Source organism: Lepisosteus oculatus, chromosome 17, assembly GCF_040954835.1.
Source record: "Lepisosteus oculatus isolate fLepOcu1 chromosome 17, fLepOcu1.hap2, whole genome shotgun sequence".
NCBI lineage: Eukaryota > Metazoa > Chordata > Actinopteri > Semionotiformes > Lepisosteidae > Lepisosteus > Lepisosteus oculatus.
Window position 1 is genome coordinate 544,630 of NC_090712.1, and position 16,542 is coordinate 561,171.

The following is a 16,542-nucleotide window of genomic DNA, read 5'->3' on the forward strand; positions in this document are numbered from 1 at the left end:
CTGATAATCTAGTTTGTAGGAAATGTTCAGATCAATAGCAGCTCAGGACATGGACTCTGCCGGAATTTTCCAAAATTGAATTGATTTCAATGTGTATTGTGGAGCAAAACAGGTTGTGGCACTCAAATTAAACATCAGAGTTGCCTTTTAAAAGGTGAACTGAGGGAATTATTGTATTGGAATCCTGCAGCAGCTTTATTGTATGAACAAAGCTGCATTTTCACTGTTCCAGGTCTTAAATTGCCAAACACAGTACAGTTTCTATGAAACCTGCAGGACCTTTACAAACATTGACCCAATGTGTGTTCAAGCACATGATCTGAAAGTAATGCTGTGAGCTGAATTAACCCAGTCTGTAGGAAATGTTCAAGTCAGTAGCAACTCAGGACCAGAGATCAGAGATCCATGTTCTTCTCTCTCCAGCTCGGTGAATGGTAATCCTTGCAGGAAAGAGTACAGCAGACTGTGTGAAAGTATGGCTCGTATAACAACTCAACAGAGCGACACAAAGTCTTCACTCACCATCAGCACACTTGAGCTGCTGAAGAACAGCCACGTAGCTTTAGCCTCGTGTGCCATTACATTCTGGAGATCGTCGAACACTGCCCTCTGATGATAAGAAATTAAGTTGCAGCTTCATCTGTTTACATTACAATATCTGCACTTTAAAAAAATTGCTACAGCACGTACCTACTTAGTAGACGTTCCCATGTAGAAGGCTGTAATGGTGTATTGATGATATACAAAAAAAAATACTGTGTGAAAAAATAATTAATTGCACATTCAAGGCATAATCTGTTTCAGAAACGTCTACTTTTTAACACTTAAACTCACAAGAGTGTTTTAAGAATCCAAGCGACGCTGAGTCTCCGTGTCCGTGTGATAAAGACTCGTGCACAGATCAGAATGGCTAGAGTCCTTTATTTAAGTGTTTTCAGTATAACAAGTTTCTTCATAAAACGAACAACTCCAGCCATTCTGTGGGAGAAATCACATCTAAAGAGTCTGAAAGTTTTTTCTCTATTAGAAACAGTTATAAAAAACATAATTTTCACTTGCCCTCCGATGAGATACTGACATTCTATGACAGTTTCTGTAATACATTTTTTTTATTATTGCTTCGTTTTTATTAGTGTGACAAGATTAAACATTTTGGTCCCTTACAAAGTGTCGCTTCCACAGGTAAATAAGCTTGGTACTATCTGAAGAATTCAACACCACGCAATTGTAAAACTACAAAACAAATTAATGCATATCTATCCCAGACACGGCCCCGTACGCTGTGCATAGAGATGACCGGACACGAGGAGCTGGGTGAGGGCACATGCCCCTGTCCGAGTCGGAACCGAGGGGAGAAAGTCTCAAAACGCCTTAGAGCAGTTACAGTACAGGAGGGTGTAGGCACATAGGACTTCCAAACCCGTCTGTCTGCATCGCGGGTGATGTGGGATGGTACATTCCTTCGCGGCCCTCGCGTTACAACACGCGCCGTTCTGTACGAAAACAATACGGGACGGCCAATTGCTTTCCCTTTTCGACCCCCCAGTTTCGGAATCGACTGTTGCTCCTGAGCTCGGATGACGACGCCGTCACGGTCCAACGTGGGGTCCCCACGCCGCGCTTCTAACGGCGGACAGATACAGCTCTTAGAACAACGGTGCTGGCAGGAGTGTGGCCACGCCACAGAGGGGCGCTGTTTCCCAGCTGGCTGAGGAACTGTGGACTACAGGACCCTGTTTGCACGCAGAACAGAGGTTTTTAAAATTTATGTGGACGCCAACACTGAAGAGCGGTTTTCTAACTCCTGGCAGGACTTTCTCATGCTGCCAGGATGCCCTTTCCCAGTCACCGCACCAGAGACTGCAGTCCTCCCAGCTCCTAGCCTCCTGAGGAGTGGAGGGCTGGATTCCTGAGCCGCCAAGTGCCAAACTCTTGTAGGCTCCTGAAAAACCAGCACATTGTTTTTCCCTGCAGCTCAACGTCGCCATGCTGTTGCGACTGTGCTCAGCAGGATGCCTTACAGGCCGCTGGGGCCGCGGTCGCGTGGCAGAGCCCCTGGGGGAAAACACACATCGACTGGATTCCCACAGTTACCAGTCAAACAGCAGCGCGAGAGGAAGGTGTAAGCATGGCTTTGTTTCACGTGTTTTGAAAAGGACTGCGGGGACAATAAGAGACAGAGGACAGTTTCACCAAGCTCCTCCAGTTAGCAGCCCTCTAGCTTACAAATACGACCTGAAGACATTCAGATGGCTGAAAGATGAAATGTTTCCTTTGCATCCGTTCTGAATTCTTTAATACTATTGAGCTTGATTTAGCAGGTCTGCCACCTGGAAGCCTTTTGCAAAACTGGCACAGAATTTCTTCACAACCCCCCAGCACATGGGAGACACACAAACGAAGCTGCCCGCTGGACAAGACAGAAAGGGAGAAGAGGCTGGGAGGTTCAGGACAGGGAAGGCTGGTCTTGTAAACACAGAGGCAGCTGTGCAGGTGCTGTGGAGACTGACCACGGCCCCCAAAGCTCCTGCTCAGCCCTAAACTGCACCAGCCTGCGCCCTCAGTTGGTCTTCAGCAGCTCAATGCAGTTTTGTAAGAGGGACATGTTGCTCTGGAAATAAAAGCAGCACAGAGAATACTAAGCGTGACTTCTGTACGTTATGCTCTGCTTCCAATTCTCTAAAATCTTAAATTATTTTTACAGAGCAAAGATAAGAAAAAACACAGAGCTAAGAAAAAACAATTGGAATAAGAAACAATGAGAATTTAAGTTATATTTAGCATTAATTTGACCTAGATTTTAAATGTGCACACTTTCACTGCAATGAGAACTTACTTTGGCATGTTTGATTTCTAACTCGGCCATTTCTATGAGATTCTTGCGAAAAGCCACCACTCTGCGTGCCTTAAAGGTTGTTAGTTCTGTAAAACGACAAAACAAGGATTTTTATCTGAACAACACGCAGGGTTTTCTCATCTTTCACTGGCATTTTCCGTTTCTCCACCCTGGACAAGAGAGCCCAGGGCCTATGGAGAGAAATGAGAGAGAATCACACGACAGGCTCTATTCTTCCTACCAAAACGTACACACTGCAGGCTCTTATTCATCCACAACTGTGGGAACAAATGCAAAGAAACTAATCTGTCCTAAAATAGAATGTGCTTCTGGAAAATCTTATCATCTCCCAGTTCCTGTTCCTTTAACAGTGTATTTTTCACTGCATGGTCAGCACTACCCCACTGCTGCTGTAGCTCTGGATGTTTCTGTGCTTGGAGCACCACTGCTCACACCTCACATAGCATAGCAGTTCATCCCAGCTGTGATGCTTAACCACTCTGGGTTAGAAGATAAAACCATGCAGAGCTGACTGTGGCATGGGGTAGGAAAACTACTTCAAAACCCAGTAATGACTGGAGGTCAACATCTGGGATAAGAGTGGGCCACCCTGCCACTTTAAAGTGGCAGTATCTGGAAAGCGAGGAGAAGGTGTTGATTTGGTCCATGTTCATTTTGCTCAATAAGAGCTGAGATGGAATAAAAGCTCACAAACACAAATGCCCCACAGGACAACGACTGAGCACCTCCAATTTAGGAAATATTTTAGAATTTAGCGGTTTGGCCAGTCTGACCCTGTCCAGGGTCTGATATAACCTGCTGTCCATATAATTGACTTGATTTTCAGGCAGTCATGTCACAAACAAGATTGGTGCTGCAAAATCCTGCTGTGGAACATGCTGGAAGGTCTACTACCTGGAACCTGTTAGCTAGTGTACAGTGAGGACACAGAGCCCTTAGCGACAGGGTACCTTTCTTCGCTGACTCAGAGAGCATTTCGAATTTCCGACAGCACAGCTGCTGCTGTTCCTCCGCTTGCTTCACATCCTTGCTCTTCAGGCGGGCCTTATCCAGGGCCTTGTTGGAGTTTTCGTAGTTGGCCAGCGCCCGCGCGCGCCGGTACAGCAGGTCCTGACGGGAGAGAACAACGCATACAGTGTGGTTCCCTGGCACGGGCGGACGTGTCACACCACTGCTCTGAGCCACGCGCTTACCTTGGCTGCCTGTATGTCTCTCATGTAGTATCTCAGCAGCTCGGTCAGCTTCAGCTCCTGGTCCGAAGCCACTCGCGCTTCCACTTTCTGCAGGATCACAGGAAACAGAAAGTGAGCAGGAACAGCCGTGTCCTCTCTCCGAGAAGCGTGACACCAGCGTCACGCAGGGCTCTCAGCAGGCCATAAGTCAAGGCTACCTGAACATCTTTCAGTTCCCTTGCCTGCTGTGTTGCCTTATAAATGATTCAGCCAGGGCTTCTGTTCCAAATTAGGACTAAAAATATTATCCACAATTTTATAAATTCTATTAAAGCAAATCATTACCAAACCCAAATCTTACCTTCAGCTTCTCAAACAGCTCTGCTAGTTTTACCAGGTGCCTACAACAGGTGAAAGATCAGGCTTTAAAATCCCATCTTTGAACAAGTAGATGTAATAAAATCAGGCAAAGCACAGTTCCAGTACAGGACAATAAATGACTTGTTAGTAATTCCTTTCAGATTGTGACAGATCTTGAGGTTGTTATAAGACAGTGTGGATGGGATCTCACCCCTTCAGCACTGTGTTTTCACCTGCAGACAGGCTGTTCAGGCTGGTCGAGATAAGGATGTAATCATCAGCCACATCTAAGGAAGCAAACAGGAGCAATCAGGCCATTCGTAAAAACAACAGTTCATTAAGAATCTTAACAAGGACAAGAAAGTGAAATAAAAACACACTTTTGTGGGACTGGGTCATTCTCTCAGCTTTGGCAGTGGAGTCTTTGATCTTGCTGAAATAGTCGAGGAGGAAAGTCTTTTCCTGGTCGAAAAAGTCATCCACCTCCTGGAAGACAGGAATTGGTTAAGCACGATAAAAACACTCCAAAAAAACTGAAGAGCTGTATTCAAAAATCTGGTTATAAGAGCCTGGAGTGAAAGTGCTCTACTAGGAAAACTGACACTCCAGCATTGGAATTACCAATTTATTTTGCTTTCATAACTGTAAATCATTAATCAGCTCCACTCATTGAGACAAGAGGTGAAGACAAGGAGAAAACTGGATAATGGCACATCTATTCCACCTCTATTCCCTCAGAGGTGGAATAATGGGGTAGAAACTGCTCACATGCTGGTATAGCCCGTGTAATTTGTTATTCTACAGGTAATTCTGGTATGTTGAGTGCAAGTGAGGCGAAATGAAGGTGCTTAACTCACCCCCTCACTGGCCTGCATCTCGTATGTTTATCTCGAGACCCTTCTGAGCGAGACAGTGCTGCGCAGCAGGTCTGGCCCACAAGTCCCTGTCAGTGTTTTGGCGCCAAGTGGGAGCTCATTTAGGAGGAAACACAACTGACCCTTATCCCAGAGATGATAACTTCGTCCGCAGTCTTCACCATGTTCTTCAGGAAACCCCCAAACATCTCCTTGGCGTTCTTTCTCCGGACGCTGAGCTGCACAAGTGCGACCCGAGAAAAGAGCTTTGGCATCTACAAGTCTTGTGCTATTCACATGCAGGCCTGCAATCAGTCTCATAATAGAAAGTAACACTAAAAGAGAAGCCCAGATTTTGAACTTGGATTTTTCCAACAGTGAAGAGATTGCTTGAAGGGGGCAACAGCTACTCATGTCTCAGCCCGAAGCCTGGGTGGGGCAACACCAATATACAAGATCCTGCTGGCCTAGTTTTGTTTTTCTTCAATATTCTGGGAATAATGTCTGCAGCTCCTTTGGTCTCTCTGATGCAAAATGGCCTAGTTCAACTTGTATGAATCCTCTCTGTGCCTGCAGTTCTTAGTTTGCCTATCTTAATTTTCCATTATGATGTATAAAAAAAAAACCCAACTGCTCCAGGGGTGCCATTTAAATGGCTGACCCTGCGCTCTGACCCCAAGCTTCTCCCTGTGTGCCTGTGTGTCTCACGGAGAGCAAGCTGGGGTATGCGAAAAGACAAATTCCTAATACAAGAAATTGCATATGGACAGTAAAGTGATCTTAGATCTTAAGAAAACGTCTGACAACAGCTCTACATTATACTCATTTGTGGATTCGTTTTATTATAAAGTTTAAAATTCAGATTCGGAACAGTACTTGTGTAACAGGAAACCCTAACCCTAATCACCACAAAGAGGGACAGTGTACACCCACCAAAAACAGAATTAAAACAGAGCTACTGTTCAAGTTTCCCCCAGGTCTCCTTCAGCCCACTGTAAAAACAGCCACCTTTTTGTATGACTGTCAGAGCTCAGGCCAGGCACAACATATAGGGCCAAGATACCAGACTCCGCTGTGTCTGTGCCTTCTGTGACAAACAGCTTTTGGTCAGGAATGCACATGATTCTAAATCAATATCAGCATCAAATCTGAACCACTCTGCATCAGATGAAAAGGACAGCATGCAACCTGATGTCACAGATTCCTCACATCAAGAAGCCTCTAAGTACCTTGAAACTAGGGTTTGTGAAGACCTCAGCACAATGCTTCTGCCAAATGCTAATTCACTCTCACTGAAAAATGCAGGGTGTTTGGAAGGAAATTCAAAACGGAAAGCAAGCATCCCCTCTCTGCCTCCTGTGCGGACTGGGGAAGAGGAAATGAAAGAAAGCTGCTTACATCCTGCTCGTATTCCAGGAATATCTGGAAGTTGCGATCTTTGCTGAACACGGGATGAGAGGAGAGTCTCTGCAGGAACACTTCATGGACTTGCACTGTCTTCTTAAACACTGCCAGGTACTCCCTAGCGCAAGCGAGAGAGAACGTCATGGGAGACTTCTAGGGAGGCTCCACGAGGAGGAACGTTGCTTGAATTAGTAGCCTGAAACTTGGTCACTGCAGCTGACTGTCAATACCCCTGAGGAGTGTGAGCTCTCCCAGTCTGTCCTGGCCAGGACTGCAGAGGCGCACCTGGTACTCCTGCACCACACAGCTCGGAGCCCAGCCCTGAACCCAGCCCTCATCACTGCTGGGTAGTTTTAGAGCAGCCGCTCAGGCTACAGAGGCCAGCGCAGCTCTCTGAGCAGGACCACGCCCTCAGGCCACCTGGTGCTCTGCTTCCCGTAACCCCACCCTGACCCCACCTGCACCCCAGGAACTGCCGGGCTTATTCTTACGCCTCCAGCTCCTGCTTCATCTTGGCATACTCCTCCTTCGTCATGGAGGCCTCCCCTTCCCCCAGCTTGTGCATCTTCTCCCGGGGGCTCTCGAAGTCGGGCTTCGGGGGTGCTGGGGGGATCTGCGGGACACAAGACTCCCGTGAGCACAGGTGCCAGGCAACACAGGGGCTGCAGACACGGCTCTGCAACAAGGCTTGGGAGGATCATAGCCCTTCATTGTTTTCTTCTGCAACTGTCACCTTTTTACAGGATTGTAACAGTGACAAGCAAACCTCCCAGCTAGGTCAGGAATACGAATGTCGACTCCCCAACAAGCCTCCAGGGCCGTCGCGGACACTCACAATAAGGCCGGCGTACTCCTCCGTCTCCACCAGGGTGTCATGCAGCCAGATGAAGTCCTCGTGCTGCCTGGGCACTGAGGACTCCGGCTTCTGGAAGGTGCCCAGCGTGGTCTGAAACACAGCCAGGAGAAAGATCAGCACAAAGGAAGAACGTGTTTCCCAGGCAGGACCCATGCTGAGCTGCTCGACAAAGGGCCAAGCGGAGCACGTGCTGATGTCTGCACACGAAGGTGGAGCAGATCAAGAAGATGAATAAATCAGCACTTAGAAAACAATGGACAATCTTCATGCTTTCATGCTGCATCATTACGTTAAAGCTCAGGGACTATGTGGCCTGTCGTTTCTGACTCTATATATCAAGAATCCAAGACAGTGAAGTCCTTCCTCCAGCACCCTTACCTTGGTGTGCACTGTGAACTTGACCTTGTCTCGCTCACACAGGGCGTCGGGAATGTCGATCATGAGGGAGGAGTCGTTGTTCAGATCCACGGACACCGAGCGCACCTGGGGGCAGAGTGAAGGAGAGACAGGCTGGCAGCAAGCAAGCAATCTTTATCACTACACACTACTGAAAATGTTCACAGACAAATTCCCCTTTGCTGAATGAGTTCCAAGCACACTGGTGAAATGCAAGAAGTATTTTAAACATTTTTAAGATGGATATGACAGCTATTAGCAAGAATAATTTTAAATCAAAAATCAGATGACTAAAAAAACCTGAAATATCTGAGAATCTGGGACACACCAAGAGCACTATTCCTAACCATGCAGTGCTGCAGAAACATCCTGAGCCCTGGGCAGGACACATCACAGCAGCTGACTGCTAAGGCACTCTCACAATCGGGACCTGCCCATGTGATGTGTGGTGTCTTGCAACAGACTGCAGAGTATTTGGCAACCAGGGCTGTGTTCTGCCTCTGCACGTCAGAATGCACACTGTCTGCAAAACAGCCAAAGAGCCAAACCCCTTGAAAAATCATGCCACTGCTTGACAAGGCAGTCATTAATAGCAAAGGGATCTCTGTTCCCTGAACCGAAGCTGAAGTAGCACTCCTGCACCTCAGAATATTTCTTCAAGTATTTAAATAGGGAAGTTACACTCAGATGTGCAACAAGCTTGTGTTTAACGTTCTTCCAGAGTCAGAAGCACAAGCCTGGAAATAAACTGTTTTCCCTGATAAATAATAAATCATAACAGTATTTCCACACCGGCTGTGTTACAATGAAAGGACAAAGAGGCAGTGTCGGAAGTTAAAACATGCACAAAGACCAAAATTAAATGACTAATGGGAAAATATGAAGCATTTGTTAGACCTCAGGGAGGAGAGCTTACAGTGCAGAGAGTCCATATCTAATGGGAACAGCTAAAACATCTGGCTACACGTTCCACAAGAGTTTCAACAACTCCAGATGTTTCTCAGAGACGTGCATCCAAATGGCACTTTTCCGCACCGTTTGTTAGCTCAGATTAGATGGCTGCCAAAGCAGAAAAATTATGTTATTCTCATCCCCCCATATTTCAATGATCTGTTTTGATTTATCATGCCCCCTGTTTAGCAACTAAACAAGCAGAGGTGGTCTGGAGTCCTGGCGTGAATCAGCCACCTCCTGGCCTTGTCACACTGCGACTGGGACACGAACAGCTACGTGCCAATACTACGTTTGCCATACGGAAGCTTTTAAAGGTCCTATTCATTTCAAGTTGTAGGAAAACCCAGCCCTACAAACATCTTTCTGTTGACATTACTTCTAAACTCACCAGCTAGCCAGATGTGTGGCTGCAGCAATACAACTGCACTCGCCTGCGCTGACACTGGCAATAAGTGTCTCACACTGGCTGACATAACTTGACAGGCATACAGTATGAAACTGCATCACGTTACACATATCTCGAGTCCAAACGAGAATCAGTGAGATTTAAACTTCAAGGTGCTCATTGCAAACACGTGGTACCCATAGATGATGCACAAATCTCAACACACCCCATTTCTGTGTACCTGACTGAGACTATAAAAACAGGGTTTCTGTGCACTTGTAGCTTATACACGTATGGAATGGTGAATGGTACACTGGTCACATTGATATCTGTGTTGATATCACATGTCCAGCAATCACTTTTGAATCAAAAATATGATGAGTCAATCCCACGATTCCCATCTGGCCAGTAACTCAAGGTCTAGATGATCCTGCTCTAGAAAGAGTTCAATGACAGGCCACAGAACTTCATGACAGACACAGACTTGTTCCTCTCGTCCTGAACCGAGAAGGCTGTGTGGACCAGACCACAGCTCACCAAACCCAGAGGAATATCTCAATGTCAAATCTAACAAGGTAATCTTACTATGGGATCAAAAAGGAAGCAAGGACTGAAAAGGAAAATGGGAGTTATTTAGAAACTCAAACACTGAGGTATGTCTTCTTTAAAAATGTGGGCATTCGGAACAAACTTCCCAACCAGGCTGTGGAAACGATTCAGTGATTCAATTAACTCTCTCAATAGTGAGCAGGACAAGATCAAATAAAGTGAGTTCATGAGCTGGTAATCTTCTTCTGAGATTATTTTGAAACAAAGAAAACTACAGATCTAAGAGCCACTGCTAAAACCTTAAGAAGTTCAAAGTACTCTTGAGTCTGTGCCTTACACAGCTGACTGCACTGTGTGGACTGATGACTCAGCAGAAAGGGCAGAAAGGATAAGCTGGAAATAACCGTTTCCTCTGGAATGCCTTTCAGGAAGTTTTAAACAAACAGGACCTGTGAAATGCTGACTCCTGAGGTTTCTCCCTGTGCTTTATTAACTCTTGCACACTCCTAATAAAGACACAAAGCATCCAAGTCGCACGAAGAAGAAAATGTCATCAAAAGCTAATTCAATTAACTGCCCAGCCAAGACAGGCAACCAGGGGCCCAGCTGGTGACTTGGAAAACACCTTCCTATCCCGGACATTTACTGTGTTCTCCACAACGTTTTGCAATGCAAGTCCTTTCGAGCTGCTGCTAACAGTCACTAGGACAACCCGCAGAGAGAGCTGAAACTTCATATCTGAGGATGCCTGTAACTAAACCTTTTCTGCCCGATACCTGTGCATGTTAACACTGCATCATCCTCTGCAGGACTGCACCAGAGTTTACACTAAATCACATACCGACATGGGCATTTCAGAGGGGATAGCACCTCCTACAGTGTCCCTGGCCACCATAACAGTTTGGAAATTCCTGTCCAGGGGGCTGTGCGCCACCTACTGGTCCACCAACAACCTGCCCACAGCTGCAAGCTATTTCTTTGAAGCAGTAGGCCTCAGCATCTCATCTTATCCTTGGGAACGGCTTTCTCCATGACCCACAGAGGCCAGTGCAAAAGAAGAGCAGCAATGGAGTAAAAACTGATATTTATAACCAAAACCACAATGAAAAGACTGGAGATAGGCTGCTCTCAATCGACAGCCCCTCTGCAAAGTGTAATTTCAATCTCTTGCAAGCATCCTAAACCTTCTCTTTCATTAACAGACCACGGGTGCAATAATTCACCATCCAATCAATGCATCAATCGCTACCACTTAATAAGGAATTTTATATAAGGAATGCTGAAATTTGATCAACTAACTTCTTTAACACTATCTCAGGGGCTACAGCTTTTTTAACGGACAAAAATCCAAAAACGGAGTATCCGGAATGGGAAGTTTATTGCTACACTTTCGAGAGAACTGACTAAACACCAGAAGTGAGCGACATACAATTCTTCTATCAGTCTTATGCCTGCTGACACGCAGGACAGCAGGGCGACGATCTGCGGTTTCTTGATCCGAACCTCCCCGGATCCCACAGCGCAAAGCGCCGCCGAACTTCACAGACCGACTCCGCTGGAAACGCGTCCTGAACAGGAAACCCACATGACTCGAGCTGCGGATGGCCAGCTGTCTGTGGAAAACAACACTTTTCCAGTAACTCCGGTATTTCTTCCTTACCTTGTCGTTTTCCATTTCCTCGGGAACTGATGCCATCTTATGCGAAACGACGTCGAAATAGCAACTATCTCAGAACTCAAAAGCTTTTCGCACAGTGACAGTAAGTTGGTACATCAACTCACAGCTGCCCAGATACCTCCCTCCGCCGTTTCGCCGTACCGTCCCTGTCACTCCACCACTTCCACTAACCCTGCTCAAGCCCCGCCCACCACCGCTTCCGATTGGCGGGGGGTCAGCGACTACCGCGCTCCTATAGTATAGATTGCTTGTCAATCACAGCAGATCCCATCGTTTCAGTTAACTCCAGTCGAGGCAGGAACTTCCTGTACCCACACGGACGGGATTGAAAGACGCACAGGAGCGGAAGTACTACACTGTGGGATCTGTAGTTTACAGACGTGGACTGAAGTGTTTGGCGCCACGAGAAACTATGATTCCCGATACCCACAACCGGAAATAAAACAATGCCCAGGCGCTCGTCTAGTTCTAGTTCAATGGTAAGAATGAAAATGAATTGCATCGGGATTGATTGTGTGCACTTTAACTTCATATCTTACAGTTATCTACTGGTGTCTTTTTCATTGCTACATCTATATGGTACTGTTGTACAGTAAAGGGCCTCGTGTCTGTTTTTTATTTTGTAATACTAAGTACAAAGTTTATTTTCCTTGGTGAAACGTTAAATGCGGAGAACCAGGGATGTGTTGTAATAAACTGACGAACGTGACTCGATATGTTATTGACACGGATTTTCTAGACTGTATAACCGTCCAACACCTTCACCATGAAACCATTTACCAGTTCATTCATCTGAGTTATGAACCACGATTTAAATGGAATTTAGTAATGCAATAATAATGCAAATTAATGAATTGATTTGAAGTTGTACTCAGATATTTATAGAGGTGTTTCCACTACATATACACTATATCTAAAACAAATCTTTGCGCAATACGACACATGCTTTTTTTTCTTTTACACTGCATTTCAGTATTGACTAGTTTTATAAAAATCTTTTTATTCTACAAAATATCTTAGGTTCTTAATTCACTTTCATTGAGTCACTGATGTATTTCCCTTGGCTTTTAAAGGCGTGTTTCCTGCGGTTGTACATATAGAAGAAGCTGCAGAAGAGCTCGGTGTGAACCGAGTGCTGGGAGAATGAGGATCTATCGGCTCTTGAGCGCAGTCTGGAGCGCGAAATCACGGAGCTTGTCCGTCGCGCTGGTTTCCCAGGGCAGCTTCAGTGTGGTCCGGTGCTTATCCACATCCTGCCCCTGGAATGGACGCAGAAAGGGCAGCCAGTACGACTCCGTGGACACGGAGAAATACTCCTCGCTGGTTCACTCGGTTGTGTCCTCGAAAGTTAGCTACCGGACTCCAGCCAGTCTAGAGGAAGAGGACGGACAGCTCTATGGACCTGTGGTCAAATCCAAGCCTGCTGCTAAGGGAACCGAGGCCAAGACTCTGAAGAACATCGTCCCTTTGCTGAACAACGCGAAGGTGCTGGAGCAGCAGACTGTAGAGGCAGAGCTGCCCCCACCCATGCGCATCGCCCTGCGGAAAGCCCAGGGCAGGCCCGCCGCCCCCAGTGTGACACGCATCCTGCAGCACAGCATGCCCCTGGAGCAGGCCTTCTACCTGGAGAGGTGGAGGAAGAGGATGATCGGGGAGCTGGGAGAGGAAGGCTTCAAGGAGTACACTGCCAGTAAGCCAACTAGCCCTGCTCCAGCGTCAAGGCTGAGCGTCAGGCCCCAGACGCACGGCGCTGTGTCTGAGGTTGTCTTCCCTGCCTGCGGAGCTCTGCCACGCCGTGCTTGGCTGGAGCAGCTCAGTCCTCTGGGAAGGCTCCAGCTGTGGAGTTCTGTTTCCCCAGCAAGGAGAACCTGAGTTTGAGCCTGGGCCTCAGTCCTTCTGCAGCAGGGGCTTCAAGCTCCGCTTGAATTTACTGGATTTACTGTCCTCTGATTTTTAACCTTCACAGCTCTATTATATAGTTGGTCTAATTAATTGACATCTTAACTGTAATACTTCTAATGAGATCCCTATGTGTTCTTCAGTAACTACCTTTAACAAAGATTCTTGTGAGTTTTCAACTTTGAAAGACCTTCATAAAATCACATATGTGTGTAACTAAGAAATAATTAGGTTCTTTGCTTAACTGATTACGGAGGTTGGAGTAAAAACCAACAGACACTTGGACAGGGAAGCCCAGCTCCTGACCTGCAGGGCCCACAAGGTTGCAGCTTTGTGTTCCATACAAGCCTTTATTTACCTAATGGGGCTGATAACTAGGTTAATTGGTGTCCTCTAGTTCTTCAGGAGAGGGGAATTCAAAGAGAGTCATGAGACCTGCTGGATTGAGTCTCTTCAGTAACTGAGTTTGAGTTACTGCCTACTCACTTGTTCATCTGACACTTCCATCCAAAGCACGTGTTTACACAGCTGGGGATTTCAGTGTAGCAATCAGGGTGAATCTCAAGGGTGCAATAGCTGTGCTTCACCTTGGATTTGAACCTACAACCTTCCAGTTACTCTGACCACTGTCCCACACTGCTGCCCTGGTCTAAGAGGTTACGCTAACACAACAGTGCAAACTCCGGCTGCTGGCATGGTGCCTGCAGGTCTTTGGTGTTTATCGGTTACAAGCCAAGGGCAGTCATGATAATAATAATAATAATAATAATTGCTTACACTTATATAGCGCTTTTCTGGACACTCCACTCAAAGCACTTTACAGGTAATGGGGACTCCCCTCCACCACCAGCAATGTGCAGCATCCGCCTGGATGATGCGACGGCAGCCATAGTGTGCCAGAACGCTCCCCACACATCAGCTCTCAGTGGGGAGGAGAGCAGAGTAATGTAGCCAATTCATAGAGGGGGATTATTAGGAGGCCATGATTGGTAAGGGCCAATTGGAAATTTGGCCAGGACACCGGGGTTACACCCCTACTGATGATGACTAAGGAGCTGGCTGTAATATTTATAAATGCAGGAACCCTGACTGAGAAGAATATTGCCCACAAATACTCACTGAAAGCAAGGATCTCTTAATTGTCAGCTGAGCAGTGGCTTGTTATAAACACCTGCTCAATTAGTCAAATCTGTCTCTCTAGATCTTTTTAGGCAAGGAAACCAGTTCCATGCAGCACTAGAGGCCATCCTGATGTCGACAGAGGTGCCCGAAGAGGCGGAGGCGCCTGCGGGGGGCGTGTGTGGGTACGTGCAGAGTGTGCAGCACGTGCTGGCGGACATCAGCGGGGTGCGCGCCATAGAGAGTGCCGTGACCCATCAGACTCTGCAGTACGTCGGCCTGGTGGACTGCGTCGCCCAGTACAGGTGAATGGCCTCTTAACAGTCAGTTTGCTCCTTGAATTCGGTCATGCGGCATCCCATGATGCATTGAACTCCTTACTCTGACATTGAGGATCGATCTCCAGGCTCTCTCCCTTCAAAACACAGGAGAAAGGCAGCCATTACTAGGCTCAAAGGTAATAAATACTGTGTTTAATTCGGCACCCCAGAATCTTCCTGAGAAAATTGAGAAATTGTAACACTGGAGGACCATCATGCTTTGTAAATGTCACCACACACAGGCATGTGAACTGAAAATCAACGTATCCTTCATTTTAGCTTAATATCATCCTTGTAGAATATTATCATCTTTAATATTTATTTAGGTGGAATTGTCATCTGTGGCGTTTACTTTGTGTTTTTAGATTTTTTTAGCGACAACATAGAAGCTCTGTCTATGAGTGTCTGATTCATGAGAGACACGGTGTGACCCATGATTCTTTCCTCACAGGGGGAAGCTGTGTGTGATTGACTGGAAGACCTCAGAGAAGCCCAAGCCACTTCTGCACAACACATTTGACAACCCCTTACAAGTTGCAGCCTATATAGGAGCCATAAACAATGATGACAACTACGGTTTTCAGGTTTGTGTGATTCAAACTGATGACTTCTTCTATATGTGCTTTTTTTTGTCATATAAACATTTTTAATCTCATGTACTTTGAGTAGTTACTGTTTCTTCATGTTTCAAGTTGTCACTGGTGATCTAGCTAGAGAAGTTTGAGTTCTGTGAATTGTGAGCCCTGTAATTCTCCTGTTATGAAACTCCAGTACACTGAAGTACAGAAAGGATTGCACATAGAAGTGCCTTTTATATAGAGACTGCAAAGATCTCGGTAATAAATATATTAAATTTAATCGAGATGGATGTTTCCCTGTTTCCCTTCTGCTTGCCTTCAGGTGGAAGACGGGCTGATTGTGGTGGCCTACAAGGATGGGTCCCCTGCCCACCCTCACTTCATGGACTCCGCTCTGTGCCTGGAGTACTGGACCAAGTGGCTCTTCCGGCTGGAGGAGTACCTGGAGAAGCAGTAGAGGGAGCGGGAGAGAAGAGCCCAGGAGTGCACAGCTCTTTACACGGCTTCCAGGCTGCTACCCTTCCGCACACTCGTCACGTGCGGCGGCGGCACGCTAACAGTGCGTTTGTCACATTCACCCGCTTTCCTTTCTGGTTGTTTTCAAATCAAAAAGTGTTTTCTTTTTCAGTTCTCGGTGGTGAACAGTCGTGGCCGAGGGTGTTGGGGCAGGTCTGAGCCAGAGCCTGGAACCAGGCTGCCTGTGCGCTTGTTGCACTGGGGTGAATACACGCGTACATGTGTGGACACAGCCATAGCCAAGGCAAGGAAAAACGGGAAAACAAAGAACCCATCATAGGCAGCACCCCTGGGTTTTATTCTTCAAATTGACCTCGGAGAGCAGGGTTAATTACCACGCCTGTGATTGAAGAAAACGCGTGTCTGTAATCGCCATCATCTTGATGCACTGTATGTTTGTTCTGTTCCTTCACGGCAAAGGATCTACTGTATTTACATGTAAGTCAGACTTCTAATAAATAAATAAAACTCTTAAATTGCCCCTCTGGGGATGAATAAAATATTTTGAATTGTGTTAATTACTAATTATTCTTTTCTATCTTCATGGGTAATAATTTCATAGGGACCTGCAGACCCTGCAGGACTGTGTTTCTGGCCTGGGAGATCAGAGCAGAGGACAGGAGGTCCTTGATTTAACGTACTGCT

At 46.4% G+C, this 16,542-nt stretch overlaps 2 protein-coding genes across 2 annotated transcripts; one reads left to right on the forward strand and one right to left on the reverse strand.

Moving 5' to 3' along the window:
- Nucleotides 1-901: 901 nt before the first annotated feature.
- Nucleotides 902-11,644, reverse strand: snx5 (sorting nexin 5). Its single transcript, XM_006638489.3, has 13 exons — nucleotides 11,448-11,644; nucleotides 7,882-7,986; nucleotides 7,483-7,593; nucleotides 7,139-7,260; nucleotides 6,642-6,765; nucleotides 5,387-5,482; nucleotides 4,770-4,875; nucleotides 4,601-4,676; nucleotides 4,391-4,430; nucleotides 4,051-4,137; nucleotides 3,808-3,967; nucleotides 2,837-2,922; nucleotides 902-2,611 (listed from the first exon to the last, which is right to left on the reverse strand). The coding sequence occupies exons 1-13, from the start codon at nucleotides 11,481-11,483 to the stop codon at nucleotides 2,561-2,563; spliced, it is 1,200 nt and encodes a 399-aa protein (XP_006638552.2). The 5' UTR covers nucleotides 11,484-11,644; the 3' UTR covers nucleotides 902-2,560.
- Nucleotides 11,645-11,791: 147 nt separating this feature from the next.
- Nucleotides 11,792-15,936, forward strand: mgme1 (mitochondrial genome maintenance exonuclease 1). Its single transcript, XM_006638502.3, has 5 exons — nucleotides 11,792-11,944; nucleotides 12,539-13,155; nucleotides 14,566-14,788; nucleotides 15,255-15,387; nucleotides 15,704-15,936. The coding sequence occupies exons 2-5, from the start codon at nucleotides 12,609-12,611 to the stop codon at nucleotides 15,836-15,838; spliced, it is 1,038 nt and encodes a 345-aa protein (XP_006638565.1). The 5' UTR covers nucleotides 11,792-11,944; nucleotides 12,539-12,608; the 3' UTR covers nucleotides 15,839-15,936.
- The last annotated feature ends 606 nt before the right edge of the window (nucleotides 15,937-16,542 follow it).